This window comes from Rhea pennata, chromosome 2, assembly GCF_028389875.1.
Source record: "Rhea pennata isolate bPtePen1 chromosome 2, bPtePen1.pri, whole genome shotgun sequence".
Classification (NCBI taxonomy): domain Eukaryota; kingdom Metazoa; phylum Chordata; class Aves; order Rheiformes; family Rheidae; genus Rhea; species Rhea pennata.
The window spans coordinates 138,253,338-138,280,026 of record NC_084664.1 but is presented as its reverse complement, the minus strand read 5'-3'; the positions used below and the strand labels follow the sequence as shown (position 1 = coordinate 138,280,026).

The 26,689-nt window shown below is 44.1% G+C and overlaps 1 protein-coding gene across 1 annotated transcript; it reads left to right on the top strand.

Moving 5' to 3' along the window:
• Nucleotides 1-44: 44 nt before the first annotated feature.
• On the top strand, nt 45-24,904 carry LOC134136634 (uncharacterized). The gene is made up of 5 exons (XM_062568549.1): nt 45-81; nt 328-563; nt 22,849-22,968; nt 23,746-23,814; nt 24,029-24,904. The coding sequence occupies exons 1-5, from the start codon at nt 45-47 to the stop codon at nt 24,254-24,256; spliced, it is 690 nt and encodes a 229-aa protein (XP_062424533.1). The 3' UTR covers nt 24,257-24,904.
• Nucleotides 24,905-26,689: the final 1,785 nt, after the last annotated feature.

The following is a 26,689-nucleotide window of genomic DNA, read 5'->3' as shown; positions in this document are numbered from 1 at the left end:
CGGATTGGCCGGGCGGGAGGGGCCTCGCCGAGCGCGGTGACGTCATGCGCGAGGGACGTGAAAGACCACGTGCTCCCGAGAGTAACTCCCCGGCGCTCCCACTTGCCGGCGGCGCGCGCGCGCGCGCGATGGGGGGGGGGGAGGGGTGCGGGCGCGCGCGCGCCGCGGCGGGGGGCGGGGCCGCGGCGCGCGGCTCCCTGAGGCGCCGCCCGGGCTGCGCTGGGCCTATAGCGGCGGCGGCGGCGGTGGCGCTGCTGAGGGCGGGAGGCGCCGCGCCGGGCCGGGCCGGGCCGGGCCGTCCTGCCGCCGCGCCGCGGGCTCCGCGAGGGCGGGTGAGGCCGCTGCCGGGCCGGCCGGGCCGGCGGGGGCTGCCGTTGCCCCGCCCGTGTAGCGGAGAGGAGCGGCCGGGCGGGGGGCCCAGCTGTGTCCCGCGGCGCCTTCCCGCCCGCCTCCCCAGTGACGGGCTTCAGGGGCGCTTCGGCTCTGTAGGACCTCGTTGCGCGAGTGCCCTCGGAGGGGCTTTCCGAACTAGCTGCCCTTCGCAGCCTGCTTTTCCAAAGCCGGTAGGGTGCTTTTTAGTTCCTAGTTAAGACTAGCCAGTAGTACAGTCAGTCTTCCCTGTAATAGCCCAAACTTCCCAACCTCTTCCAGGCAGATTTGTGGTGTTTCAGCATAGAAAGTTGTCCCCCAAAAACATGGAGTGCAGTACGCCTTACTGGCTGTGCTCCTGGAAAGGATTTTATCATACTTTTGAGAAGAGAGCGTGCTTTGAAATTAGGATGGTTTTTAAGAAATCAATATCTAAAATTCTCTGAAAGTTGAACAACAAAGCCAATAAAATACTCATTGGTTTCTATAGAAACCAGCACCTTTACTGGGGTTGTACTGACCATAGTTTTGACTGGAATTTACTGTCTTTGCAGCTCACTCTCTTGCTTATTTGCAGGAAATCAGAATTTTAGAAAACTGACTTGCAGATTTTTAGCATGTGAGGAATGCTTGCAATCACAAGTACAAAAAATTTTAAAATCTGGTTCACTGAGTTACATTTTATTTCTAAGGCTCTGCAATCCTAATCCCTAGAAATCTCAGTTTGCTCTTTCCCTGTTTAATCTGAGGTGTATGTGTCATTTTGACATTTGCCATCATCCATTCTACTTTCTTCCTCAAGGTCTTTCTCTAGCGCAGCTGAAATGAGCTAATTCAGAAATGAACTAAAATAGCTGTTTTCAGCCCAAAGATACAGGGAGTTTGTGAAGTTTTTTTCAATACAGTTATTAACATGCAGGAGTGTGGTAAAGAGAACAAATATTAAATTGACATGTTCCGATTTCTTATTCTCAGATGCTGTTTCTCAGTATGTTCTGTTCTCAGGCAGAAGTGACATTCAGATAGATTTGAGAGTACAGATAAGTAATGTAGGTAATTTAGCTTATGCTTTAAAACTCCCTAATTTCAGGAAATAGTCAAGGAGTCGAAATAATAGTAATTCTGTTCTGTAGTGACACTGCAGCAGCAATACTTCTAAGAAGAGGGTTCTACCTTAGTTGTGTACCTGTTTTACCTCTTTTCTGTTATGTGAGAGCTAATAGTACTGAGATACCTTAGTTCTGCATTTGATCATACCAAAGTTTGTTAGCTTTTGTTGGTTTTGTTTGTTTTTTGTTTGTTTTTTAACATCAGCTTTTATTTTCCCTGAAAAGATCTGTATGGTTTACTGCAGTGGAGAGTTCCTCTAAATTGTCTTGAGCTCAATCATTGTATCAGAGTGACCTGCATGTTGTCATAATCAACTGATAAACTTTGCATCTCGGTTTGATTTCCCCCTCACACCCAATACCTGAATATTTGCCTTTGCGACAGTCATTCCTCTATTCCACTGAACTGTAGGACGTTGGAAGATGGATGGCATGAAGCCCTTCCATGGGTCTTGCTGTATCTTTTAGGGATGCTTTCAGGAATTTGAAGGTTTAGGAAGCTCCAAATATTTATGTAAGCTCTCAAGATTACAACCTGCTTCTCTAAAGCATTCATGCTCCCAAATACCGTGATTTGTTCAGTGGTGTTCTGTTAAGAACTAAACATAATGATGAGATACCAGTTGCTTGCTTTCTTCTACCTGTCACATACAAATGTTAAAAGTTAATGAGTTGTGGAAACCTATTAGATAAACAACATGAAATGAGCTCAAAAAGCCCAAAGAGAGCAGATATTTGTTAGGGCTCAGCAGTCTACTGAAGGTATTTCTTAGTGATCGTTTTCTCTAGCTTTGTTTACATTATGACTGAACCTCAGGTCTAGCCATTGCCTATGACTGTGCCAGTGCAAACAGTCAGCATAAGCAAAAAGGGAAAATAGTTGATTCCACTGGAACTTATGCTTGTAGCCAGAATAAACTTTGGTAGTGCAAATTCCAGCTTTCATTGTTCACACAATGAAAGAGTTTATACTGCTGTCTAAAATGGCAGCTAATCATAAGTGTAGATGAGAGGACCTTGAATGTTTAGCTGACTTATTTGTTATTCTGACGGGGATTTGGAACACAATAGAAGTTCCACGTGCTGTTAGAAGCACCCAATACTTGCCTCATTAGGCTAAAAGAGTGCATCTCACTAGTTCAGTTCTAGTGTACCAGTACATGATAATACATTGAGTGCCTTTATTGTCCACTGATGTATTTCTTAGAAGAAAATCACATGGACAATGGTATTTGATGGTCCCTTGAATCATCTGAAATGCCTCCTAATAGAATAGCTTTCTAATTGGGGATCTGCTTATTCTTAAAAGTTCTGTTTCTTAGGACTTGAAAATAAAAGATTTTACCTAATGACAGCTTCCAGGAATGAAATGACTTAGTAAATGCAAAATTTTAAATGCCATGTAAAAATTCAGGAACACAACTAATTTTACTTCATTTCAAAATGTGTTTAAGACAGGACATCTGTCTTGGCCTAAGAAATTTAGTTCTCTATGTTGCAAGATTCCTCTGTGTATAAATGTTGCTATTTTCAGGCCTACTGATAAGGAAGACGCTTCCCTGTGAAGGTGTAGCTATAAATATACCAACAACCAACCAGCAGAACAAGTTTCTTGCTGGTGTACTTGTCTGTGCTAGAATTTTGCCAGCTTAGAAATACCTTATCAAATAACTCTTATGAGTTTGTTGCTGTCATGAGTTTTGATAAATGTCAATGCTGTCCTACATTTTTAGAATCATGTCATTTGGAAGGGGCTTCTGGAGTTTATCCAGTCCCGCCTCCTGCTCCAAGTAGGTCCAATTAGAGCAGACTGTTCAGGAACTTTTCTTTCAGAAATATCCTTTCAAAAATATGCAACAGGTCAGACATATTCCCAGACAGCTTGCTAAACTCACTCAGCTGCAGGCCTGATGGATTGTATTCCTTTCTGTTGTCCTGCTTTCTATTGTCCATTAGCCCTAAAGGGAAGGGGGCCTGGTAAAGGTGAGGGGGGGTTAGAGCAGGAAGATGGCAGGGTATTTGCATTGGAAGCAGTGTAAGCAGATGCTGGCAGATGTACCACAGGCAGTGTGGCTATGCCTGATGCACAGGGTAGAGGCCCTGAGCAAAAGGCAAGGCTTCAGGCATCTAAGGGTGCCTCGTGCATTTTCGAGGCTGTTAACTTCATGTGTCAACGCAGGTGACATCATAGACTGGCAGGATAGGATGATATTTTGCTGTGGAAGAAATGAGGCCGGCATTCCTAGAAACATAACAAAAATGCTATGTAGAAAACTGTAGCTTCTAGATTATTCCCAGGACCAAACAGAAGTTTATATGTTGATCAACAAAGTACGCTGCAAAGGAAGAAATTCTGTTTCCAGCACCTTGTGCCCCAAACCAAAGAAAAGCAAGTCCCTCACTACCTCTCACTCTCCCTCTATGCAGATGTAGTATAAGAGTAATTTGGGGCTGGGAACATCAGGCTTTTAAACTGCATCTGTGTGTTTAGCAACGCTTGCATAGTTTACAAGTACAACTTTGCAACACAGTGTAGTTTACAAGTTAACACTAGAAAGCAAAGAATTCCAACTGAAGAAGACTGCACTGCCTGCAATTTGCTTTTTGCTGTCATGAGTTATGTTTTTGTCATGTTCGTGTTTTGGGTTGTAATAGACTGATTTTTTAAGTACATTGCTGATTTATGATTGCTGAAACTTGATGCAAGAGATGCCAAATGTTTATAATCTTTTATTTTCTGACTTGCACCTGGCTGTAAATTAAAGAGGTTGCCTTAATAGATAATTCATTTTTCTTGTGTACAAAACACTGGTCTTGAGGAATTGTGGTTTCAGCACACACAAAGCAGGTGGCTCTGCAGACTTCAAAGCAGAAGAAATCTTGTTTCCCGCAGATTTCTTTTTTATTGTGGGTTCTTCAGTGTCTAATAGTGCCCAGACTATCACTGAAACATTTGTAATGTCTCTCTCCTCTGTGGATTCTCCAGCAACTAAAAAGGTTGAGCTCTACTGCAACCTTTCTGTCACCTGGAGTACTAAGAAGTTCTTCTGCCTCTTCTTTGATACTTAGATAAATGAAACCAGCATTGATCTTTGAGACCGTAACCTTGTGTCAATTGGTTTGGGACTTGTATTCACAAGTTCATATGGTGAGATAGGTGCAGTGACACACAGTGTGCTCGTGCGATACTTCCTACAGGCTAAAATACATCCATTTTAAATCAGGTAATGATGCAGATACCAGATCTCCCTTCCCTTTTCTTGTCCAAGCTGCTTGCCATTTCCTCTTCTCTGGCTCTGTAGTGAAGAACGAGATTATAAATTAGGATTCTGCATCCATTTCCTCTCTCTTTAGTATACTTCAAGGTTACTTTTTCCTGATTAGGTGAGGTTTGCTCAGTATAGCTGGGATCGTGGTGAGGTCCCTGCCAAGTATTCAGTACAGTTCATATATCCACTGGTGCCTGGCAGATTGAAATTCTGTTCTCTGCCTCTAATCTTGAGGCAGATCACTCGCTTCCCATCACTCCTCACCCTTGTAATAACCCCTTATTTGCATTCTTCCCTGCCAGCTCTCATGCTTCTTCCTTCTGACTACGTATCTAGGACATCTCTCTTTGTCCAGGTCTGGTCACAATGTCTAAGAGATGGCATTTGCTTAAAGCCAGACCTGGCCACTCACAAATGTGACTGAGCATGAAAAGAAGAGGAGTTTACCTGGCTGCCCCCCAGGCATTTTACAGGAGGTGAAGCTTCCTGACAAGGGTGGCGGTGGACACTGGCATTGTGAGACTGTTCCTGGAAGACAGTATAGCAAGGGCACATGTACAGAATTCATATTGGGTGTATTTCTGAACTTTTATGTCAGCTGTGTTATCTGGGCAAGTATTCCTATGCAGGCAACTGAAAAGCAGGGCTTTGCTAGTTTACATCAAAGTGGATTTTGATAACTAAGGTTAGAATTCATCTGAACTAACTTTAGTGATCTAAAAGTTTGATGTGTAGCCTAAGCAGGTTGTCCAGGTTCTCTCTGGAGTTGCTTTCTGCTCATCTATCTGCAGACCAAAAGGGAGTGGCTGTTCAGGAGAAATTTGGCCTGTGTAGGAGGGAGCGTAGACAGAGGCAGCAAATTCATCAGCTGTCCCAGAATAATTCTTTCTTGTTTTATCAGTCAGATGCTTCGATCACAGGCATCTAGGCATGGTTTTGAAACAACTCTCCAGAAGTGAAGACTTCCTCATCTCTTGGACCACCCCGTTCTCTTTAAATGCTGGACTTTGCTTTTAGGAAGCATCTCACTGTTCTGCCTACAGCTGTGCGGGGCGGGGGGGGGGGGGGGGTTGTTTGTTTGTTTTCCTTAAATCACTGAGGACATTTCCATCAAACAGGACAGGTGTTTTTTAAATGTTGCTCTATTTCCTAGTAGCATATTCCCAGGCCAAGGACATAATTGCACCAGGTCATCACAACCCATTGTAGAAATGACAAAATGACAGAAAAATAGATGCTGACTGCATGTGAAGAGAGACAGCTCTAACAGATGGAAGTCCCAAGTTCTAGGATTTTTCTGGCTGTGGAATTTCAGTGCCGAAAAGGGGGAGAGAATGCAGCGAGGGCAGTAGGCAGTAAGAAATGCTGTACTCAGAGACCAATACTAGTAATTGCTTCTGTATTTAACATTTAGCTTCAGTGACACTTGTGGAATAAAGAAAATATGAATAAATATTTTGAAAGTTCTTTCATTGCAGTGTGAGGGGAAAGGGACACGGTTAACTGATAGATGAACATTTTATTGTGGATAATAGTAATTACAACATTTGTCTGTTGTATAAGCCTGCATATATGTTGGTGCATGTATTTATGTTAGGTAGATTTGCAAATACAGACTTATTTGCTACTGATTGTACATACAGGTGGTTTCACATACAGTAAATGTTGTCTGGCGCTATAAGCTTTGATGAACTGGGTATTTACAAAATTTTCAGGCATTAATTATTTGGGCTGAGATTTTTAATACTACACATCTGCATTTGGCTATTTTTTAAAGGACGTTTTAACTACAAAGTTCAGCTATTTCAAAAGGTGAGGATAGAAAAAGATGACCCTAAATAGTCTTTGAAACATTTTACTAAAGGCTTAGCTTAAAGGAGGGCACTGGAATTATCACTTTCTTGAAAGTTCACCCAAATTTGAATTATGAGCAGGAGACCCCCCCAAAAAAATTTTGAATCAAGCATGATTGGAAGAAACTTGTTACCATCTGACAGCTTGTTCACCAAGGACTGCATACATAACCTTGTCATTCTCGCAATGCAACTTGTACATGCCACCTAGACCAAGCTAGATTTGCCTAAGACTTTCCCTGAAACTATTCCCCTGGCTGGCAGGGGAAGAGGCAGAGGCCCTCCTGGCCTTTGTTGCTCCTCTAGGCAAAGTGCAGGAAAAAGAGGAACAGCCTAACTAGAACTGTTAGAGATGAGAACTGAAGCAAAGGGGAAGATGTTTTCTGGTACTGCCTAACTTTTGAGATTGCAAAATCAAGAGCACAGGTGTATCATCATGAGCTGTAACATTTATAAATCCTGTGAATTTGTAAAAAAGAAATTACAAGTCTCTTGCCCTGAGGAATTTACAGAAGTTTACAGTGTGTAAGGGACTGTGATGGAAGTTCAGATATGGTTCAGTCATAATGACAGGCAAGTTTTGAGTTAAATATGTATCTTTTTATTTGGCTTCATTTTTAGCATTTATTCTGCTGCTCTGATAAACTATGATGTAAAACATGCTAAAATGTCAGTTCCTGCTAATCGCCCATTCTCCTACGCTGAAACACAGAACTACAAGTAAAAGGCACTGTGCTTTGTTTCCCAAAGGAGAGCGTGAACGAGTGAGAGGGTCAGGGCTCAACCAGTAAAGAACTCATAAACTGTCAACTGAACTAACACTGGGAATCAGATCCAGACAGCAGACATCTAAATTTAGGTGTCTCATCTCCCTTTTAGTCAGTGGAGACCTAGTTAGTACAGTCAATGGAGCCTGGAGTGTGATTCATCTGACCAAATGTAGGTATCCATTCTCCAGTGACCTGCATCACTGTCTCCAGACTGCCCCATGGCAGTGGGAGGTTGGACATTGAGCTCACACACCTACATGCAGCCACCTACAGTGAAGCATCCAAAACCTGGAGATAAGCACATCTCCAATAGTAATGTACTTATTATGTGGATTTAGTCTCCAGCTATTGGCATTATTTCTCCAGCTTAATGCAGTGGAGTTTGAAGTGCTATAGCGTGGTCTAAACACAAAATTATTAAAGCTCTGGTCCCACAGTCAGTTTTGCATAGGTCAGATGGTATTCCCTGCAAGCTGTCCTGTGCAAGTCGGTGGGACTGCTTGGGGCAGGGCTGTGCAGCAGCCACCGAGCTAGCTGGGCCGGGGCTGCTGAGCCCTTCAGGTGGTCTGAGCACCGCAAGGCCAGATCAGGCACGCTTGTGCGGTGTACGTGAGCATATTAGACCTTACGTAGGGTAGGCAAAATGGCACCGTGAAAGAACACCCAAGGCTCTCCAATAAAGGAACAATCTGTGTAAAAACTATTTTAACAGCCTCCAGTGAAGAGTTCAGACAAATATACTTAACTGAACCTTCCAATTCTATGAAATGTTAATATCTCCAATTATTTTTGAAGCTCTGGTTTAGATTTTATTTTCAAGACAAAAGACTCATTTAAAATTATGCAAATAAGCTGCCAAATACAAGGCATTATGCAGATTTGTGGTGGCATGCAGCAGTGTTAACTCTTAGCGTTACAGCTCGCTGCAGCACGCTGGAACAATAGAACTCTGAATTCTTTCCAGTCCTTGCAGGCTTTAATTACTGATTTCTTATGACAGGACTTGAGGTATGGGGCTAACCCTTGTGCATACACCCAATTAACAACAAATGTTTTTAAACTGATAGAGGAGATAGGTTGCTGAAATGCTCACCTGCACTCCTGCCCAGCATAAACTATACCTAAATTCAGCCTGGATATCTCAGAAAGGGCAAGCATCCTGGCTCTTGGCCACTGTTTAATACAAGTTGTTTCCAAACTATTTGTAGTGACAGAGGCAGTGTCAGGAGCGATATTAAATTGCTTTTCAAATGGCAGCAGTGCACGAGCACTTTGAAAACAATTGACATTGTCAGTTAGAAGTGCTCCCAGCTCTCTGAATTGACTGTTGTACATAAGATAGAGTAGGAGCTATCACTTTCTGGAGAGGAAGGCTATTTAAAGAGCTACATGTTGTGCTAATTTATGGGTCCAAGTAGCTCATTATCCCATCCAGATATAAAGGTGGTGGGAATAACTTTCAGCCAGGAACAGATGGGTTTTGATAGAAATCCAAGGCCTGATACGCTTTGGAAGTTTGCCCTAATCTCTGCAACTGATGCCAACAACTGACATAGCTGCAGTGGTGCAAACACTAATGTTTAAGCAAGAAATACAATGGTTTATAGCAGTGAAGTATGGCAAATGCCAGAATTTGGGCAAATTCCCAGTGTGGAGATGTCTGATGCTGGAGTAAAATAATAGTAACGGCAGCCAAGCCTGAGGAGAAAGGGGGAGATTTTACATAAGATGGTCTTGGAAAGACTGTTATTGTGCCTCAGCTGTATCCAGGTGGGACAACAAGCTCCATGAATATACGATTTGTTCAGGATCAGCTGGGGATGGTTCCTGATGAGGGTAAGAATGAGTCTGGCTACAGCATATGAGGACTTAATTTCATATTTCCTCTTGAACTTCAGTTGTGTATGGCTCCCAGCAAGAGAGAGATCACGGAGCAGCCCAGGTGCCAGTCAAAACACTGAGGCATTTTGGCCAGTTGCTAAAGCATGGGAGGATCCTTTCTTTTTTCTCTTGCTATCTTTGGAGGTGTATCAATGTATGTAACAAGTGAGTTCAATAACAAGTAGAATCTCGGTGCTATTTTAGGAGACTGGGATAATCTGGGTTTCTTTCCTGCATCCCTCTTATATCCAGACTCATTTGAATTTATTCTGCTCACCAAACTGCACTTTGCTTTTAGCTAAGGGTGTCGTTTCAGGTAGACTGAGCCAATACAAAATTCTGAATTAGCACTTCAGTGTATTCAAGCCTGGATGCTATCAGTGGATTTACAGATTGAAATCGAATCTATGACCAATTTTAAATTGAATACACATGCATCCATACAAAGCTTTGCAAGGTTTAATTACTTGATTTTGCTTGTTTTTAAGAGGGCTTTTGGCTAAAATTGTGATGTCTCTCACATGTGTAGAAAAAGTTGTCCAAAGTACATAATTTGTGTTAGCTTCAGAAATGCAGAATGCACTTAGCAATGATGAAGAGGTCAGAGAACATACTGGTCCTATGTCTTCTTAAAAAAAAAGGATAGATTTGAGCTTTTCTGTTGCTCAGGACTTTGAGCAGTGGTCGGTGATGTGGTTAGAGAAAAAAAGGAACAAACCCACCTTTATTAGTTCAGCTTTTTGTTAGTTTTGGTGGGAATAGCTGAAAAGGATATGAATCAAACACTACTGCTGCTGTTGCATTTGTCTTGCCAGCTAAAAGAACAAAACTAATTTAAATAGCCAGAAATACTGTTTCATGATAGCCCACATCTCAAAACAGGTTTGAGCAGAGAGACTGTGAAAGGAAGTTGCTAGGAAACCTCTACAATGCATTCGTGCAGTTTTGCAGTGAATGCACCTGTAAGAGAATTATAACCACTTGTCAGTCTGTGTATTTCCCTAAAACCAAGTCCAAAATTGTAGTCAATGTACATTTCCTTAAATGAAATGCCTCACAGACCACTTAAAATCAATGTAGCCTCAGGGAATTGTAAATCATTCCCAGAACTATCACTAAAGACTAGATATTAAGGTTCTAGCCACACTACAGCTAAAACCCAAACATCTGTATTCAGGCAAGGTTTGATCATGCTGCTTTGCTAGCACTTGTCTGCAGTCATCTTAATGAGGTTCTTAGGAAAGATCCTTGTTTCCATTGGCCTGGGAAATTATGCTCTACCCTTGCCAATGCTGAGATTTAAATAAGGTATTTTTTACCCAGCCTAACACTTTTGGAGACAGGAGGCAGTTAGTCTCAGTGTGGTCTTTGCCAGCAGAGATTTCATGCAAGCATATTGCCACTTCATGCATTTTTTCTACTTGGGGACACTCCAGAAAGCTAAGGTGAATCTATTAAAAATGGTAAAGTTACAGGTCCACAGTTTCAGTTGCAAATGTTGATGTCTTTTTTTTTCTGTATGAAGTAGCCGTTGTTGTAATACCTGAATTGTCTTACTCTTGATTTCTTTCCTATAGCTACTTCATAGCTGAACATGCCACTCAAACCTGTTTTTACAAGGAAATAGATAGCTAAAATATTGGGGAACCAGCAAGGACACAATTTTTCACCTATCAGTATAGCTTACCTAAAGACATCAGACATTGCAAGGATTGCTTTTCTTTACACGTCCTCAATAGCCTTTTTCAAGAATGGGAGATCTGAGGCACAGTGCTATAGTCATGAGTGCTGTAAACACCACGAGCAGAGCAGGCTGGCCATGGTCTAAGCACCTCCATAAAACTCCCTCTGTGTGGGAACCCTCTGATGGTGCAGCACGGACAAATTCCTGCCTGCCCCCGCCCCTCCTCGCTACCTTGTGAAAACCCTGCCAGCACATTCCAGCCTCCTTGGTGCTCAGGTGCTGATGTGACCCATCATAGCTCAAAGCTATTAGCACTCAAAGGTCGACACTGGGATCTCCACTCCTTCAAAGATGTGCAATAAGTTAAGAGGAATCAGGAATGTGTGTTAAGCCTGAGGATGCTCCTTTGAAGAGAGCTTCATTTTAAAACATCAGGATACCTTACGGTATAAGGGAGGTGCTCTGGAGAAGATGTGACACTGAAGTGCAATGCTGATACATGAAGTATAGCTGTTACAAGATTTTGCATTCTGGTTTATCTAGTCCCTTGACATGTAGAAAAGGAAAGATCCAGATCTTCAGTTTAACTTTAAAAAAGCTGTTAGGAAATCCTTTTTTACACAATGTATAATTAATGTATGGAATCAGCCTTGGATATTACTGACAGGTTTAGACTAGCTCTACACTGGATGGTCTAGCAATGTTCATTAGTTGTGTGCCTGCATGATGCTGGGGAAGAAGGACTTTAAGACATTCTACAGTGGCTAAAACTCAGCTATTAATTAAAAAAATAGTGTTTATTTTTTTGATGTGGTTTCTGGAACAGGAAAGCTTTCTGAGAGCTATAGCAACATCTGGAGCTTTCTCAGTTCAGACAAGGCTTTCTGAGTTTCAAAAAGGATTACACACATTACGCAGAAAGCATTTTCTGTGGTATTAGCTAGAGTAAAATTATATCCAAAGACTATCAGTTCCCACACTTTGGGGCATGAAAGGCAGCACTCACTCCACCTGCTTTCACAGTGTAAACCCCACCTCCAACTATCTCTCTGCACCTCCTGTATAGCCAGTAGGGAGAAATGGGCACCAACCCACTTTGCTGTAGAGCCAACGACAGGATTAATCATATCCTGGGAGCACTTACTTTCCCATCAGGCTGCAAAGGAAAGCTAGGCGGAAGCAGATGTCTTCGCTGTGGAGGTGTGATATGAACACCCCCAAAGCACGTTGGGAGCAGGCTGCCCGGCCCTGTGCAGAGGGCAGCACTGATGCAGCTGGGGCTCTGGGACACACAGTCCTGACTTGCTATAAGATGGCCAAGGCAGTTCCCTCTCAGGGCCGTTTGCCCTGCTCCTTTGACAGACACAATTGCCTTGAAGTAGTAGTGTAATCCTCCCGTGAATCCTGTCCTCGACCACAAATTTTCATGTGTCACTACATGCCTGTAGGATCCCTGCACTCATGATGCACCCAATGCCATATGGAGCAGAGCAGGATGCCGGCACGTCACACTGCCAGATATGCAGCTGCTAGGTAGTGGAGAGAAACAGGAAAAGCAAGTTCAAACACAGGTGTGACACAAGGAAAAATGTGACTGTAGTAACACTGAGAGGGCAGTCCAAGCAGCTCCTGTACATGGTACGTGCAGCCAAATGCAACCCACAGCCACGTGCAACCTGGAAGTCCATCTGACTCTCCAAACAAGGACAGACTGCAGCAGCAAAAGGTTATCTTCCAGTTGGGCATCGGAAAGGGTCTTCTGCAAAGCATCCACCAGAGCAAACCCAACCTTTGCTCATCACCAGACCACCATCCATGTGCATAGGTAACATTACCTGGTCTCGAGCAGCAGCCCTTGCAGACCTGACTCAGAGGTGCAGGACATCACCCAGCCCAGCATGGGGTTGTTTCAGTGATCACAGTGTCTAAAGTAGGGTGTCGTATGGTTCATCAAAGCACAGGCTTGATTTTAAACACCTCAGTAATACCAGAAATTGCTCCCTGACCCTATCTCATGTTCTAACAGTGCTGCCAGAGAACATGGAAAAGAATCAAAATTTGGCAGAGAAGCACATGGAGGGATTCAGAGATCGTCTCAAATTGAGATGGTAAGGACAACAGTTTTATACTGTATTTGATCCTTTGATCTCTTTCACAAACAGAGCCCTCTGGATGCACTTAAAGAGCACTTACATTGTGAACTGGGATTTTTATAGTCATAGGTGGCTGGAAATGCTTGTCTCTCACCTTCTTGCATTTCTCCAATCTGCTTTATCGTACAGTTAAATTACTGTTCTCACATTATAAGAGATGGCTTCATAGATTTCTTAGGAAAGAATACTAAGCTCTGAGGCTACTTTTTTTTTCCCTCTTTTTCTAAAATCTTCATTCTTAAACCATTTAATTTGATATTTACCCACCAAGGAAGAGAATCAACTTGAACAAATCTTGAATAATAACACTACACAATTATATTGGGCTCTTTCTCCTCCCTATGTAACTGCTGTTTAGTGTTATGTTTACCTGTGATATCAAAGGTACTCTAAAGTTCCAGCCCTCTATGGTGAAGAGACCCAACTTCATCACGTAGCCTCGAGAAGTTTACTTACACCTCCAGAACTGGCTGCATTTGAAGATGATGCAGGCGGGTTTTTTGGTTGTTTGGTTGGTTGGTTGGGTTTTTTTGCGTGTGTCCAGGTGTTCCCAAAACTAGAAGCCAGCAGTGGAAAAGAAGAAAGAAATGATGAAATGGAAAATCTATAAATTGAGAAATTTGGTGTTTCACAGTGCTGAAGTAGTGAAACGTTTCTGCAGAGAGAACCATTTCAGGACACACCAGGCGCCTTCACGTATTTCCCAGGTTCAGATCCCTGCTCTGATCTAGCCTTTCCTTAAGCTCACCACTGTTGCTAGGACTGCAGAAAAACCTGCCAGAAGCTCTTTGATTTTAAACTCTGGGTTATTTACATCTACTGTGAGGAAATTATAGATAAGATCCCTAAGGCCCTAGGATACACTCGCTGGAAAAAGTAAGGCTGGTACAGCTCCCATTTCACGGCTGCTAAAGAGGGCCCATGCTTAGTGGCGTGGAGTAGGACCTGTACTGCTGCACCGGTCGTCCTTCCCTCCCTCCGTGGCCACCATCCTTCATCCCTGCCCTTGCCACAAGGACCCTGGCTGCCTGCGGGCAACAAGAACTGCTTGCTCATCCCTCTCTGAACAGGGAAGAAAACCTTGAGAGAACTAAGGCAAAGCTAGTTTTTCTGTCACGGCCAGATGCCATGCCTTTCTCTATCCTCACAGAAAGCAGCTGTCACAGAAATGACCCCAGACTAGTGGTGAGGACAACTGACCACCAGAGAAACATATCTTTGGTACTCTAGGAGTATCCAGCAATACAGATTTATTTAGTAAGTAATGTTTCATTAAAACTGACTGACTTTTTTTTTCTAGCAGATGGGAATGGAAATTTTTCACAGAACCACTAATTTTATTGATATATAAGAGAATCTTCAAGCACTTAATTCAGATTTTTTCTACTGAATATGAATCCCTTAAATATTAAAACACCAACATCTAAACAAAGGACTTCAATAAGCTTATTTTGATATTTTCCAAACAACATTTCCATTATGTTCTAATTTGGAAGGAAGGGAGATCTGAAATAATCACGTCTCCCAGTAGAACGTGCGTACTGAGACTCACGCTGCTCTGCGCAACCTCGCATAAGCATCAAGTAGCACAGCAATTCTCGCTGACAGACAAATCTCTTTTCTTGATTAGTGATATTGAAGCCGGTCCAGCAAGCCTGCCACAAGGGAATTTGCATTTACCTCTTCCAAGGGAACAGCAATGACAGTGTCAACATAGTCTTTAGGGGAAATACTTTCTTAAACACACTGATTGAAATGCAGAGGACTTTATCAGCATTCAAGTAACCTTGGCATAACCCCAGCCCCCACAAGGGGGGAGGCCTTACCTTCATCACTGGCAGAGAAGAAAACAAAAGGTGGCCTTGCACATACAAACTGTTTTCTGTTGACTTGAACGTGGTTGCTGTAGAAATAGCAGAGCTAAGAGCACTCGTTAACAATATCCCTCACATTGCACCAGTACATTCCTTTCTACATCTTCAGGAGAGCCAAGTTTCACTTCCAGAGGATTGTATACAATCCTTAATAGAAGTGGATGTCAGACTATTAATCAACAACAGATTTTTTTTTTTTTTTTTGGTAGAGAATAACACTTTGTTCTTTATTCACATTAGGTAGACAAGATACCTAAAATGCAAGAACAAGATCTGCAAAGAGACTAAAAGTACTAAACCACTCAGGGACCAAGGGCCCTTGGCACTCATTTCACATCTGAGTTCATACCTTTCAGGGCCAGGTGTGCAATACTCACTGCGCAATACTCAGATATTCATTCACCTGATAACTGGAAAGAATAGAGAGCAGTTGTCTTCAGCTGCTCCACAATTTAAATCTCTTCTAGGTGCCAGACTTGCACAATTTGCTGAGCTGTTTGAAATAAATAGGAACAGCTGGAATACAGTAATGTTGGCTGAAAACAAAAGCTGAAGCAAGGGAATTGCCAGAGTAACTTCAGGGTATGAAGACCACTGCAGTCCATTTGTACTATAGAAAGGGGGTGAAAGTCCCTGGAAATGATTCAGTTTGCGTCAGGGAGAAGAAATTTCAGTCTAAACAGCAGGCTGTTCTCAATTAAGCACTACAGCAGCTTTCAGACACTACCTTTGGGAAGCATGGACTGGCTTGACGGAGAGATATAGGAGCTCTGGGTACTCCATAGTATCACCCTCCTGCAGCTCTGCATGATGTGCTACTGAGAAGCAATTGTTATGTATGCGTCTTCCAAACAGACCACGCAACCATCCCCTGAACCGAGGGAGTTGCCACAGCAGAGCTGCTGCAGAGGCCGCGATGCAAGGCGAATCAGTGAACAGGCAGGAAGGCAGAGCTAGTGAGGACATCTTGGGATGCTTTGGAGATAGAGAAAGGTCTAGTAAGGATAAACTCAGTAAGTACCGATGACATGTCACAGCAGGCATGCCACTGTCTTTTGCTCTCCAAGGAGCACACCATGGTGCTGCAGGGTGTTTTGAGCCAGGATGCTCTGTACAAATGGGATAAAGCCTCACTAGCAATGATGCTGGATTCTCTGGTGCTCTGAAATGTGCAGGAGAAAAGTCTGTCACTGCTTCAGTTGTATTCAAAGATGCAAAGGTAGAGTGAATAATACTGTTAGCAGTTCAACAATTAATGAAGTGTTTTGCTATAAAAAAGGGAAAGGTAACAATTGCTTCCTTCTGTCTGGCCTATTTAGATCAGACCTTGTTTGGAACAAGAACACATTTATTTAAAAGTAAGAAAGTGCAGCCCTGCTCTCATGTCCTTGCTACTAAGCGCCAGTGGGAGAGCAGAAGTGGAAGAGACAGCAAGGTTTCACAAGAAGCATTATTTGAAAGGAAGGTTCCTTAGGATAGCACTAGTAAAGCACGGAAAAACCCCTTTAAAGTTGGCTAAGCATTGATGTGTCTGAGCAGCAGTGAGAAGTAAGTCAGTGTAAAATACTGAGCCAGTTGTTTAAATTTGAATTGAAGGAACTATACTGCTCCATTATGAATTTCAAGTGGAAAAAGAATTCCTTGAGGAAAGACATAAAACCCAGTTATTGATATAACACAAATGTCTTTTCCCATGAAGGTTAAAGAGTGTTAAATATGTTGGTAAAACCAAGAGGATATCAAAGGATTGTCTCATTTACATAAACAGTGTATTGGGAATCCAGAAATAACATCCACAGGACTTAGTTCTAACAGGCTTTGTATGGGAAGCCAGTGTTGCTTGAAAGGAGAGGAGGCTGAGCTTGAGAGCCTGATTCTCTGGGTCTGCTCCAAGCCCTTCAGCTATACTTGGCTGGACACATACGTACACGGTTACACAGCTAATTACTTCCGTCATATATGGAAATTAGGAGAGGGGAAAATGATCGTTATTATCCATTTGAGGTCATGGTTACCTGATTTCCGTGTGTGGCTGCGGTATTCTGTATGCAATTGTACTCTCAGTTAAACAACATCTTGCTTTCTGCAAGAGTGTCAGTCCAGACTAGGATAAAAGATAAACCTTTAAATCATACTTCATAACACAGCTGAAGTTTTAAGAGATTCTAGTTAATATGCATTAATCAATATGTCAGAGAGACTGTTGAAGACTGGTAGGTCTGAAAATATATTGGCCAAATTCAGTACTTGCTATACTCGATCCTGTTCTTGCTCAAAAGGGACCAAGGGATGCTTTGAAAAAAAACAGGCTAATTCAGCCATTATATTTGCAAGGGCAATGAAGGCAGCAGTGTTTCTAGCCCTCAGGGTTTGGGGGATTTTTTGCAAATCTTTGGAGCATCTTAAAGTCTGTCTTTCTGGCAAGACTCTGAGTCTCCAGCTCACCACTGAAGACAAGGAGAGGCAGTAATACCTGACAATATGCAGTAGTCTAAAAGACATCTTCCAATTTCCATCCCTTCACTCTGCTTTTACCCGTTAAGTATAAGGTTCTTAGCTTCATAAGTGTCAGGAAGATCTTGAAAATCAGAGACCCTGAAGGGCCTAGAAACAGAAAAAGAACTTACACGAAGTTTGGCTTATCTGTGTTAGGATATTGCTCTTTTTAATATGATTGTGAGACTAGGTTCAAGAACAACTACTTGGATTGCCAGTGGTCAGACCAGAGATAGATGCTGTGGTGTGTGTTTGCTCTTCGAACCTCATCCTCCTCACCCTAGGTTAGATCTGACTGTGTGGCCACCCTATGAATACAGCAAACTTGGAGCTGAAAGCAGGAGAATGTATTATATCATTGTAGGAAAAAATAAGTTGAAACAAGCAGCATTTTCAAGTTAGGCTTGAATGATGAACCTCACTTACTTGAAAGACCCAGATACATTTCAAGGCCTGATCTTAGCAGAAAACAAAATTCACCTTGACTCCCCTGGACAAGGACTTGATTAAGCTGAAGCATTCATCATACCATAGCAGTTTTCACCTGGTGATTCTTCACATCCCAACAATGAACAGCAGTCAAATATCAGCATATTGTCAGCAACTCACACATGGCATTTACAGCACTGCATCACATGCGGTAAAGGAGAACCCTCTTTCTTAGGGGGAGCATGGGAACCATTCCAGCAGCTAGAGGAACAAACTATGCTGTAGAAACCACACCAACCCATAGAGGGAAGGAACTCAGCTGGTTCTTTAACTGGTAGAGAACAGGCCTTCAAGGCAGACTTAACTCGTTCTTTAAGCAATTCCCATCCAGCCATATACCTTCACAGCTGTGCTTGATGCCCCTTTCAAACTGGGCCAGCTAGGCATGTCAGCAAGAACCCGGGTGCCACTTCAGCAGCCACTGAGAAGTCATCAGCTCTGCAGCACGGATGTAGGCCAAGTCATTTACACGCTGTTCCTCCTCCAGTGTCTGCCCATAATTACCCTTCTGTGCCTAGAAGGGCAGGCAAGTTCTCCTGCAGTTCAGAGAAAATAATTGTAGAGTAGCTCACCTTCCTGTAGCAGAGATCTTCCTAATGCATCCCAGAGGCACTGGCAGCTCATACGGCAGCATTAGTCATGACATACGATGTTTTCCGGCACAGATTCTCATGCCTCAGCTTAACCGTTCAGCCCACTCACATCTGGGGCTGATCAAGCCTGGGTAGGTGCCTCACTGCTGAGGAATTGAGGAGGAAGTGAAGGAGTGGACACAGGCCCTGGCTGTGTGGGAGCAGCCCATCAAGAAATGCTTGTTTAACACACAGCAGATTAGTTTGCCCTAAGAGTGAGTTGCTTCTGTAAATTAAACTGCTTTTCATGAGTCAGGAACCCAGCCCTTTATTAGAGTTACATGTTTTCAGAAATTGCTGTAGAAGAAGCAGACACTTTGGAGAAGCTGTTTCAAACTACTGTAGCCCCACTTCTCTTTTACTTAGCAATGAAAGCTGCTTGCCTGTTCCTGTGCTTCCTCCACAGTTCACCAGCTCCATAAATGGCTTTATAAGCACATGACCTCACCAGTGTGCCACAGCCTCTGGAAGAGGTGCCCTCCAACCCTGACCACACTTTCCTCCCCTGCCCCCACCTAAAAATGAATGATCTGCTGCATCTGTGGGTCCTAAACATAAACTAGATCCCTGAAATAAGCTGGATTAAAGATAGCCCTGAGAGAAATGCATGGCATGAAGGAGTGAAGGGCAAAGGTTGGGGACCTCTTATGCCAGCTTTGCTGAAGAGATACCTTCTTAGTAGCTAGGTTTAAGATACTTTTTATTTCTGTTCTGTCTATTCTCTTAAGCTGGAAATGACAAAATATCCCCTTCTCAAATCTATACAGTATGCAGGACAGTCAGATGTCACATCTCTACCCAGTGGTGGCCTTGTGTCACCGGGGGACATTACTGACATCAGTAATGCAGGGTTGTTTACTGCTAATGTTTGCTGGATTTTGTAGACAAGGCAGAGGTGGGATCTGATTCCTCTGAACAGTTCAGACCGTGGATTTCTCTAAGTGAAGTCTGAAAAGACATGCTGGGCAACCTAGCCACTATGCCATAATTTGCCAAAGGAGAGAGATCAGTCTTTCTCATCTGAATGCTTTTGAGGTCCTTTTCCTAAGAAAGGCATCCACAGACTATGTGAAGGTACTACTGGAAATCAAGGATCAAAAGCAACTGAGACAGCTCTGAAACTAAATTTACAATACTCAGCTGCTATAAATTGCAAAGGTGCTAAAATGCTAGAATGAGTCAGCAGTGGCCTCCAGGAATTGGTTAGAGGCTCTAACAAGTACCTACAAACAAGAGAGTCACTTACCACAGCCAAAGCTGTGGCACCCTTCTGCTCAAAGCTGAGGAAGTAGGTTATCGCTATGTAGATCTGTATAGAAACATCATAAAGCATAAGATGAAAAATAACTACTAAGTTGTCTTGCCAAGCCAGCCAGCCATCTAAGTGCAAAGTGACTGATTTGTACAGGGAAGACCAAAAGTTTAGAGTGTTTTTTTTTTTAATGAACAACAACAATAGAGGCATGAAAAAGCACACTGCCAGGATACAAGTCTTGCATAGCTGATGGCTGTAAAAGGAAACAACACTACAAATTACTTTCAGCACTGTGTATTCGCTTTTGATTTAAAAGCTACAGCCCAGTTTTCAGAGCATTAAAAACATCCTGCCTGCAGATAATCTTTTAAATTTTTAAAGATCGATTGAAAATTCCAGTAAAGATATCAAACTGGTTTTTTTTTTGTGACAGTTCTGGAATATTTACTGCCCTTGGGGATGAGCAGTTCCAAGCACAGGTTTTCCAGGAAATATTTATAAAACAGTATTGATACCTCTGTGTTAATTGATTTCAGAGAGAGCACTAGCTGACACTGCATTTCATCTACTGCAGTATTTCCCTGGAGCTTTCAGGACCTGGTAAGATAAGAAAAAGCAGGTATAATCCCCCAAGCAGAGCCACTGTGTGTCAGGAACTGTGTGATGTATTGCGCTTCAGCCAGTGGTAATGGGATAGGAAAAGGGCAGAGGAGAGCTCAGCAAACCTGTGCTTGGATGGCTCTATGTCCTCTACACCCCTGGGGAGCTATATAGGATGTGTAGTGAGCGATTCCCTCAGAGAGCTGGTTTTACACGTGGGTCCCTCTGCTTGTTATTTAGGGTTATGGACCCTGACTCTGAACCCATAGCAATGCTCTCCAGAGAACTGCAGGTCCGAAAGAAAACTGGAATACACAAAGGTCTTGCCCCATAGGTGAGTAGGGCAGCAATGGAGCTGCCCTTACGGTTCCCTGTGGCTTTGGGCAAGTGGCGATGTGACTAGCTAGGAAGTAGCCTGCTCAACTTGCCTACCTGATGTCAAACTGAGAACACTGTTGCAAGGGATATGTGGAAGATGTGGAGCAGCAGGAGAGCCCTGGCAGGGCCTGGCCACTTCATGGGGCAGGTGAGAGTACCCAGTGCTGCTGGGTAATGGGAGCTCACGTGTCCTTTCCCCTGCCATGCCCACGAGACATCATCCAAGCATGGCCACAAGACAAATTGGATCTTGAATGCCAGCTTAGGTGGGAGCTTGCACATGCTAGAGAGGTGCCCCTGCACTCAGAAGGTGGTGTTTGCAGGTGCTGGCAGCAAAATACTCGCTTCTGCCCAGAAACAACAATACACTGTTGTATATGGAAACATATTGGAAGTGCTGGAGGATATTTCCATTGGTTCTGGATGTCTCAGCTGCTAAAACCAGCTTCATCAGCAGAAAAAAACTGCAGGGGAGTGTAATGCTCAGTCTCTTTTATTGGGATTTGAACATCTTGGACAGACCCCAAACTACCAAAGTGAAGGACCGTAAACTATCAGTCTGAAGATGATGTTCACCAGTCCTAATGCCAGCAAAACTGCCATCTCACAGGGTGCTTCTGACTTTCAGTGACTGCCTGTTGGAAAAGCAGCAACTCTGTTCATGTTTTGTTAAAGAGTTTTATGTAATCCTTTCAGATGAGTTAGCAGGAGGGATCATAGTGATCTGCTATTGTAGAGTGGTCTATGAGGCCAACAAAAGGTAGCTGCAGAAGTCTGTCTTCGGTTGCTTGCCGTGAGGCCCATTGTATTTTTCTGTCATGGCCAGCCTTTCTTGGTGTATCTCTCCCTGATCTGGCTTCAGCTTTTCTCTTCCAAGCTCTTCCTTTGCTCTAAAGAGCACCCAGTACCTCCCCACAGTGTGTCTGCCACTGGTGGCACTTGAGATGGAGATGCTCGCTGTTGCTTTATTCTGCTAGCTTTTTTCATTTTTCCCACCATGTAATTTTTAGATGATTCACAGGTCTTTTGAGAGCCACTAGAACTTAAAAAAAAAAAATCAAAAAATTTGAAAGGCCTGTAGCTCTAGGGTCAAATCCAGATCAGTGTAAGTTAGGAACCTACTGACTTCAGTGGACCTTACTGCTGTATGTTTGCAGTTTGAACAGTTTGTGTTTTTACTGACAAAATATTAAATTAAGGAAAAGAGGGTGTGAGGACAGTAATTAGAATCATGAAAATTCAGAGTTCGATGACTCGCAGTCTAACAGGTCTCAAGCAGGACATGCCATGACATTGGCAATGCCTCGCTCAGCCTTCCAGGGGCAACCTGCAGTTAGCAGGAGAACCAAGTACTTCCAGTCTGACAGTTCTTTCATGGCTTTTGTCCAAACCTGAATATCAAAAATCTCAAACTCTGGACAAACATACATTTAATTTCCTGTCTCTCTCTCTCTCTCTCTCTCTCTTTTTTTTTTTTTTTTTTTTTTCCTCTGTCTGGATGAGGCTGCTACCAACAGTGGAAAAATATCACTCTGTTACAGCCCAGGAGAGACTCAGAGGGGAACTGACCATGATCTCACCACCGTTGCCACTGCTGCTGGGGGTGGTCAGGGTGCCCAGCTGGCTGCCCGTGCCCCCCTTTGCCAGGTGGTGGGTTACTGACCGTGGTAGGGGTTGGGGTGAAACACTGCTCCTTTTTCACATCTCGGTTCGGATAGCAAAGCTCAAGTCCTCTGGCATAAGGGGGGGATATGACATTCCCCAAAGCTGTAGAAGACTTTAAGGTACATTTGAAGGAGATTCCCCCTATACAAAAGCAAGTCCACATTTTGCACAGTCAGGACCTTCTTTATTAAACCGCATTTTGCATTGCTAGTTCCTTACTATAGCATGGACTTCAGAATAACAAATAACTATGGTTAAAAAAAAATAAAAAGGGGATTATGTATACTTTTAAAACCTGAAAACAGTACTCATGACTCAGTCACACAACACCTCTAACACATACTGATCTTAATTCATTTGCATGTGCCTAGGCCTGGGAGTCCTCATGGCGCCACTTGGCTGCAAGAACCAGGCGGTGGTCAGGGTCCTCTCGTCAGCGCCAACCCGGGACCAGCGGGACCGCCAGCTGCGGTAGCTGCCAGCCTCCTGAGGTACAGGCCCCTGCCCGCAAAGGGACTCTCGCAGGGACGTGTGCGTGGGTCGAGGACCACCACGGCCAGTGGCCGCACAGGGCTGGTGGGCTTGGGCCCCGTGGAGGTCTTCCCTTGAGAGGCTGCCAGGTCAGCCCCCTCGTGGGACTGTTTTCAAGTCATCCATTTTCATGCACAAACACAGTGTTATTTCATTATTATGCATGTTTTGAGTTCTGTTTCCTTCCTTGAAAATGGCTTGTGCTGTACGTACCCCTAGGACTCTGTCAGGAAGATTTAGTTTGATACTCACTTTGCATGGTCTGCTCCACATCTCGTCTCTTCAGATGTGACTTGGCACACAAAACTTCCTCTGCGAAATAAATGATTCACGCTCTTACCATGCAAGAGAGACCTCCTGAAAGACTCTTTCATGTGGAGCCAGAGAGACTTGAGAGTGTCAGAGTTTTAAAGACAAAATATTCCAGTCAGAAAGGTATACAGACTTCATACAGGAGGGACTGTTCACACATTGGCAGTCTTTGAATTAAGCTTTTAAATAAAAGATGTGTCTTGAGACCAAAAAAAGTGATGCCTTTTATGAGTAATAAAGCATAAAGCATTTTTTTTTGGATGAAACCACCATTCAATATAAAATAAGATGGCTCCTTTGATTTATTGAAAAGCCAAGCTCTTATTTCCCCTTGGGACAATGACACATCATACTGTTCAGCAGTTTGCAGATGCCTAAGAGACATGTACGTTGATGCTGCTGATTGATTGACTTTTGTGTCACAGGACAAGCGGAGGAAATACGTTCATGTCTTGGGCTACAGCACTTTAGAGATGATGGGATGGAAGCTGATGGTGAGTATCATAGCTGGAAATTACGTTTTTTTATGAAGTTTTGCCTTATAAATATGTATGTAAGTATTTGGCTTTTAACACAGGTTTTTCTTTGCTGGTATATATAAATATAGCAACTGTTTAATTAGGTAAATATAAATCAAAGTTACCTTAATGTTTGAATTTATACCTGTGTGTGATACACCAATGTTTTAACATGAGTCATGTCCAACAGGAGCCTCACACGTTTTTGTGCCACCTGAACTGTGACCTGCTCCTCTGCCACCATATCCAGCCTCCTCCAGGCGATGAGTGGACAGCCCGGAGCTGCAGCCCGGGACCCCCGTCACTGCCTCCCACCTCGGTTCTGATTTCCCCAATTTTGGCTGAAGGCACTTTGGAACAGAGGACATGTCTCTTTCTATACATGGCTAACAGGACAGATTTTTGGATGATCCTGTAATAAGAGGAGCAATACGCTTCAACCATGGAAAACCATGACCTGAGAACAAAAGATTTCACAACAACGTCGTAAACAATGGGAGCTCTTTGCACATTTTGCACCACACCAACACTGTCTTTGACAAGGGCCTCTGCCCGAATAATAACACATCTGCCTCAGAGAGGCTTTTCAGCTGCACGGCGTCCCAGGCTTCAGGGAGATAGATTCAGATACCACTCTTCATTCCAGAAGGAAATTTTCTAGTCTGAGGTTATTTTGGCTTTTCATTACAACTAGCAGTTGTCAAGGGGGGAGATATGTTCCATGCCGAATTCCCGGTCAAAGCTGGCCACTGAGAGTTCATCTATGCCCAGTGAAAAAGAAGGAGGGCCCGAGGGAGGAAGGGAGGGAAGGAAGGGAAGGAAGCAAGGAAACAAGTATGCAAGGAGAGAAAGAGAAAGAAAAGAATCACAGAATGACTGAGGTTGGAAGGGACCTCTGGAGATCATCTAGTCCAACTTCCCTGCCCGCAGGGTCGCCTAGAGCATGTTAGACAGGGTTGCATCCAGGCGGGCCTTCAATATCTCCAGCGAAGGAGACTCCACAACCTCTCTGGGCAACCTGGTCTAGTGCTCCGTCACTTTCACAGTAAAGAAGTTTTTCCTCATATTCAGGCAGAATTTCCTGTGTTTCAGTTTGTGCCTGTTGCCTCTTGTCTTGTTGCATGGCACCACTGAAAAGAGTTTGTCCCCATCCCTTTGACACCCCCCCTTAAGGTATTTGTAGACATTGGTAAGATCCCCATTTCAGTCTTCTCTTCCCCAGGCTGAAGAGGCCCAGCTCTCACAGCCATTCCTCATAGGGCAGGTGCTCCAGCCCTCTGATCATCTTCGTAGCCCTCCGCTGGACTCCCTCCAGTAGCTCCACGTCTCTCTTGTACTGGGGAGCCCAGAACTGGACAAAGTACTCAAGATGAGGCCTCACCAGGATTGAGTAGAGGGGCAGGATCACCTCCCTCAACTTGCTGGCAACAGTCTTCCTAATGCACACGAGGAGACCATTGGCCTTCTTTGCTGCAGAGGCACATTGCTGGCTCATGGTAAACTTGTCATCCACCAGCACTCCCAGGTCCTTCTCTGCAGAGCTGCTCTCCAGCAGGTCAGCCTCCAACCTGAACTAGTGCATGGGGTTATTCCTCCCTAGGTGCAGGACCCTGCACTTGCCCTTGTTGAACCTCAGGAGGTTCCTCTCTGCCCAGCTCTCCAGCCTGGCCAGGTCTCTCTGAATGGCAGCACAGCCCTCAGGTGTGTCAGCCACTCCTCCCAGCTTGGTATCATCAGCAAACTTGCTGACGAGGCACTCTGTCCCCTCATCCAGGTTACTGATGAATAAATTGAACAGGATGGGACCCAGTACTGAGCCCTGGGGGACGCCACTAGCCACAGGCCTCCAACTGGACTCCACGCCACTGATGACAACCCTCTGAGCTCTGCCTTTCAGCCAGTTCTCAATCCACTTCACAGTCCACTCATCTAACCCACACTTCTTGAGCTTACCTAGGAGGATGTTATGGGAGACAGTGTCAAAAGCCTTGCTGAAGTCAAGGTACACAACGTCCACTGCTCTGCCCTCATCTACCCAGCCAGTCATTCCATCATAGAAGGCTATCGGATTGGTTAAGCAGGATTTCCCTTGGTAAATCCATGCTGACTACTCCTGATCACCTTCTTTTCCTCCACGTCTGGAGATGACATGATGAGCTAGAATGAGCTGTTCCATCACCCTTCCAGGGATGGAGGTGAGGCTGACCAGCCTGTAGTTGCCTGGGTCCTCCTTCTTGCCCTTCTTGAAGACTGCAGTGACACTGGCTTTCTTCCAGTCTTCAGGCACCTCTCCAGTTCTCCAGGACCTTTCAAAGATGATGGAGAGCAGCTTGGCAACAACATCTGCCAGCTCCCTCAGTACCCGTGGGTGCATCCCATCTGGGCCCATGGATTTGTGGGTGTCAAGTTTGCCTAAAAGGTCTCTAACTCGATCTTCCTCAACCAAAGGAAAGTCTTCCCTTCTCCAGACTTTCTCCCTCACATCCAGGCTCTGGGCTTCCTGGGGGCTGCCCTTAGCAGTGAAGACTGAAGCAAGGAAGGCATTCAGTAATTCTGCCTTCTCTGTATCCCTTGTCACCAGGCCCCCCGCCCCATTCAGCAGTGGGCCCACATTTTCCCGAGTCCTCCTCTTGCTGCTGATGTATTTGAAGAAGCCCTTCCTGTTGTCCTCGACACCCCTTGCCAGACTCAATTCCAGCTGGGCCTTAGCCTTCCTTGTCGCATCCCTGCATACTCTGACTGCATTCCTATAATTCCCCCCAAGTGCCCGTCCCCTTTCTGCATTCTGTGTATTTTCTTCTGTCTGAAAGAACAAGAACAAAAGACTTTGGGTGGATCGTATTGGAGGTCA

Bases quoted from the DNA above. Each gene is read 5' to 3' on its own strand.
- LOC134136634 (XM_062568549.1), top strand. From the start codon at position 45: ATGCGCGAGGGACGTGAAAGACCACGTGCTCCCGAGA. The intron at 82-327 runs GTAACTCCCCGG...GGGCTCCGCGAG, and splicing joins AAGACCACGTGCTCCCGAGA to GGCGGGTGAGGCCGCTGCCG. The intron at 23,815-24,028 runs GTGAGTATCATA...CATGTCCAACAG, and splicing joins TGATGGGATGGAAGCTGATG to GAGCCTCACACGTTTTTGTG.